At 40.5% G+C, this 5253-nt stretch overlaps 1 protein-coding gene across 5 annotated transcripts in view; it reads right to left on the minus strand.

Moving 5' to 3' along the window:
- myom1b (myomesin 1b) overlaps nucleotides 1–3463 on the minus strand; it is a 25889-nt gene extending 22426 nt beyond the window's left edge. Inside the window, exons 1-4 of one of the 5 annotated variants that reach the window (XM_035651867.1) lie at nucleotides 3303–3441; nucleotides 2662–2875; nucleotides 643–777; nucleotides 340–514 (exon numbers count right to left, since the gene is read on the minus strand). In XM_035651867.1, the coding sequence (XP_035507760.1) occupies nucleotides 340–514; nucleotides 643–777; nucleotides 2662–2813 (462 nt within the window). In that variant the 5' untranslated portion in view covers nucleotides 2814–2875; nucleotides 3303–3441. Of the gene's footprint in view, nucleotides 1–339; nucleotides 515–642; nucleotides 778–2661; nucleotides 2876–3302 lie in introns of all 5 variants that reach the window. The other 4 variants (XM_035651874.1, XM_035651882.1, XM_035651891.1 and 1 more) reach the window with 4 other exon arrangements.
- Nucleotides 3464–5253: the final 1790 nt, after the last annotated feature.

The following is a 5253-nucleotide window of genomic DNA, read 5'->3' on the forward strand; positions in this document are numbered from 1 at the left end:
GCAATTCTATGATGTCATGAAACAGAATGACCTTCTGTGATGTCACAAGTAACACAAGCCTTCTATGATGTCATGAAACAGATTGGCTGGCTGTGATGTCACAAGTAACATAAGCTACCCTGTGATGTCATGAAACAGAATAGTCTACTATCTAAAAATAGGTATGAAAAAAAGCCAATCTGTGATGTCATGAAGGAAAATGGTTACACACCAGAACAAACACTGAGGTCTAAACTGATGTTCTGTGATGTAATAATAAGCAGTTAGCTATGTTCTTGAAGAAGTCCATGGCTTCCTGTATGAACTCAAAACAACTACATGTGAAATTCCTCCACTGACCCTTTTGTTCAGAGAGATGCGTTCAGCCGACTCGCGCATGGTCTGCTTCCTGGAGATCAGCTCTGACCTCTCCATCTCCAGGCCACTGGTGAACAAATCCCTGCGAGCCATGTATGCAGCAGTGTCCCTCACCCTTGCTTCCTCTGTGTCCGAAAGTCCTGTAGCAAACTCTTGACTAGGAGTTTGTAGAGCAGAGCCAGGGATGGATTTAGGGAGTAAGGCATAGCATTAAAACTGAAATAACTTTAAAATGTTGCAAAACATTCTTGTAGCTCCATTTTTACACAGTTAAGATTTTATTACCTGCCCCTGAAGACAGGCACTACATAGCCGATGATTTGGTTCTCTTTATCCACAGCCAAGTAAGTTGGCTTGGCTCTCTTTGGTATAGGGCTCAGTCTGCTCGCGTCCAGCCCAGAATGTGAAGACACTTTAAGTCTGGGACATATAGAATACCATCAGCCTGGCACCCAGCCAGACAGTGCAGCTAATAACATAACATCAACATGTGGGAATGAAGCCAAGGTGAGGGTAGATGAGTTGTAGATTAAGGTTCAGTGGGGAAGTAGTGTAGATGGTTTAGTTTTGAATATTTAGCATTTACAGTAAGGTCGTCCTATACAAAATATGAGAACCACTAAGGTCCACTGAACACAGCCATGAATCAACAGACCCATACTATGGTAACATATCAGGGCCACAAATCTTAGAGTATACACAATATTATAGCCCAAACAATTATACAACTACAAGTATACACTACATACAGAAACCCACGGTCATACTACAATTATCTCTCTCTATGTGCTTTCTTAAGATAAATTCAGAAAAGCGGTGACAAGTTTGATTTTAGATTTTTGGTCAGACACAGTTTGTCTGTGGTAAGACTATCTGCACCACTCGGAGAGTTGGGGGTAGGAGCTCAGGGTATGAGATAGCAAGAGCATGATAAGGAGGCGGGGGCAAGAAGGGTGACAGGGCAACTGCCCTGATTTTTCCTGTATCTATCTGGGTCACTGACCCTTTAGCTCAGACCATTTACATTCTCTTAACTTTCCAGGATCAGGGCTCCAACAACTCCCATTAAAATAGATTATAATGTGAGGAGCTTCAGTGTCATTGGAGAGGTTATCTCACATAACAAATCCAATGTTCACGTCTAAGTAAATTACTTTGGATCTTTGAAATAACAACAATATCGTAAGCACCCTGATTGTTGAATCATCATCACATCATAATTCTCCTTTCCTCACCGCAGGACAGACTCTGTGGCTGGTGGGTTGCCCAGCAGTGGGTGTAAAGGCAAAGATCAGATGGTGTTAGTAAAACCTAAGCCCTCTGACCTGTTCACACTGTCCAGGCCAGTGTATTTAAAGATTTGCCAGGCAATGTAAAAGATAGGAACACCATTAACTGGGTGTTTTGTTATTCCTCCTGACAAATGGTACTCCTGACTAAAGGAAGTGACACATGATCGCACGGTTTGGAGAATCAGCTATAAAACCAAAATACAGTTACAGTACAGTATTTGTTCACTCTTTCCTTTCCAAAAAATTATACTTATTTCCATAATATATTACTCAAACTGATTAAAACTAACTTGTCTCATGTATATTGTATATTAAAAACACCAGACAGCTGACCAATGCACCATTCAACAGGGACCACACACATCTGGGCAACAAAAACGACCACTAATAAACAACAATTCTCCTCATGTCTATTTAAAATAAAGTGAAGCAGCTATATTTCCAAGACATAATAATTCATGTGAATACTACCAGGATTTAAATATATTAAATTCACAACACAGAGGTTCAGATTTCAAGACTGACAAACTGCCACTTGTTACTTTCCCTCCAATATGGTATGCACAGGTCAATATTCTATTTCAGTCTATGCCATATACCATAACTCAGCCGTTAGATAACATTTCCATACCGCTTATCTAACAAAGGGGTTTTGCTCTGAATCATTTTAGTTATTTTGGAATAGGTGTGTTAAAGGTAAGAGTTTGTCAGCATGCATAAAAGCAAACAGGGCATCTTTCAGCCTACGTGCAGAGCTTCATGCAGGATTTAAAGCTGTTTTCAACCAGTATAAAGAGCAAAGATCCTCAGGTGTGTGTGAGGGTTGATCAGAGAGAACTCAGAGGGGGGAAGGATGGTTAGCAGGAAAGATGATCCCATAGCTGTGACAGGATCCAACAAAGGTCATGGAGGTGAACTTGATCAGTTGGATTGTGCGATGGTGTTAAGGGGAGCAGTAGGGATTTCCTGTGACAAAGATTGATGAAGGTACGATCCTCTTCCTCGTCCTTACCCACTGCTCCTGCTGGTGGCGGACATGCTGCCGCCAGCAGTATATCTGCTGCTGGACTGGTACTGGCTCACTTTAGACTCTGTCTCCTTGCTGCGGTAGCCGCGGTCATAGTGGCGATGGTGCTTCTGGTAGAACGGTATAGATCCAGACATGCTGCAGGCCGCTGCTGGTACGAGCCCTGAGTTTCTGAGTTCCTTGCTGCCTATCTGTTTGTCTGTGTGGTTAGTTAGTGTAGAGCAGGTGGATTATGATATACTGGAGGTTCATCGTGAATTTCACTGCATTTTAGACGTTACAGACTTCAACATGTTCTAAATAGTTGAACATGGATCGTTAATCTAGCTCTCAAGATAGAAAAAAATACATTCTATTAAAGCTAAAATAATATTGTGGATGAATTATGTAATCCCATAATGCAAATATAAGCATATTAAAAATAGTCTAGCCAAAAACTGCATATTTCCTTGTTAAAAAAAAACCCAAATAGGAAAAAGTATTTTATGAAACCTGCAACATCAGCTAGCAAGACATGATATAAGATTCAGGCAATCAGGCACTTTCTCAGCATGCTAAGACAGACATATGCAACAACTACAACCTGGTTTATCACATCTAATCCCTGCGCAACAGTTGCCACTTACCCTGGACAAAAAGCCTCAAACTCCAAGCGTTAAAGGAAAAGATGATTCAACTCCACACTTAAAGCTCGATATCCCAGCAAACCTACAGGTAAGTGCACACAGGGCTGCGGTCTACACAACAAAAATAATATTGGCCCCTGCCACAGTGTCCAAGCAGCAGTCACAGCCTTTTATGGTGAGGGTGGAGATAAATATAGCTGAGAGCAGAGTCTGGGGGGCAAATCAGCTCCTGTAGTGCAACACATTTATGGGTGCAGGTCTCTGCCGATGAGCATTGCTGCCTCATATGCAGGTAAACACAGGCTCGCTTTTGTATTTTTTGTCCATATGTTTGGTCCAGGTTTTATCCAAATACTTTAATATTAATTAATGTAATAGGAGTTTTTTTGCCTCCTTTTTTAGGCTTATGCATGTTTTACATTTATGAAATGTAAGCCCCTTGTATGAACTGTATTTTAGAGGGAATGTATGTAATGATGTGTTTCTGTTGATACTTTTGCTTGTTTGTTTCCTATTTTGTTATTCTACAGAAGTTGATAAGTTATTCATATAATACAGTGTACATACTTTAAATCAATGTCAGAGTCCAACTTTTTCCTGAGGCTCAGTGATTCCCAGATTTCCCACGTGACAAGCTTCATTTTACAAGCTCATATTTAACTTAATTTTTTAAGTCCATTACAAACGAGAAGGTCGTGCTGGCCTTTTGCCGACAGTATGCCATCGCTGGTTAACCTCCATCAGCTTTTGTTTGTCTTGACTTTCATCACAGTCTCAGCTGTGACTGTTGCTAACTTTAGCTAAGCTATTGTTACTTGCTTCACATACAACAAATGCCAGTAAATGTGTCTTTGTCACTCTCTCCTTTGGTCTCACTCTCATTTGTGGAAGTACACAAATGTCCCCCCTTGTCCCCCTGGGTCATAAACAGCTACTAAAAGAGAAAACATATAATAAATCAAGAACTCAGAATCCAATGGCAGGTTTTTAATTACCACTTAAGTTTGTCTGTATGACTCATAAACATGGGTTTCCAAAAGTTATCATGAAAAGAAAAGACTTTTCTAATTAAATACAGTTTGTTAAAGGCCATTTGGCAGGTAGATTTAATTTGGCTGCCACAGATGTTTGGACATTGTTCTGGAAATTGACTGCAACACAAACACCTGGTAACTTTCCATGTCAAAAATATGTCAATGAAGACCTTTGAGGCCTTTGAATGTACGCCCTTTTTGGCCCTCACCCACCACTTTCCCACATGACACAACGGTCAGCATGGCAACATACCTAAAAAGTTATGGCAACGATCTCAAGTGTAAACCCATTAAAAGAGATCAACACTGAGGTGAACAATACAAGACATTAAGCAGGGTCACAACACTGAATGCTGTCTAATGAATATGGGATATATTTTACATTTATAATATGCCACTAAATCATTTGCCAACATGACTGACTTGAACCTAACAGCTTCTTACAGTCACTTGCTGGAGTGTCCGGTTGACTCTCAAGTCTTAAATGCTGTAATTCAAGTCCATTTTAACTGTAATTGTACTCAAAGGAATAGCTTAACGTTATAAGCGTATCATTATAATTTGATACGCTTATTTGATTTCTTGCAAGAAATAAGACGAGAATGTTGATACCAATCTTCATGTCTATACGGTAAATACGAATTTACAGGTTGTAATTAGGGACTGCTTCTCAAAGATACCCCTCCAGCACAACAGGCCTCAGAGTTAGCTGTAAAACCATCTAACAGCAGGATGAGTGGATGGTCCAGACTTCCTTTTTGACTGCCTCAGCAACACTCTGCTCTGGTGGTGAGGAGCAAGAAACAGAAGACGACCTAATTCCTCGTCATACTGACTTCTAAGAAAGTCAAAACTTCTAAGAGACATTCTCAGCTTTGTGCCGGTGAAGGCTGCATGGCTAGTACACCACACACACA

Source organism: Morone saxatilis, unplaced genomic scaffold, assembly GCF_004916995.1.
Source record: "Morone saxatilis isolate NCDOM2014 unplaced genomic scaffold, NCSU_SB_2.0 Contig0, whole genome shotgun sequence".
Taxonomy (NCBI): Eukaryota; Metazoa; Chordata; class Actinopteri; family Moronidae; genus Morone; species Morone saxatilis.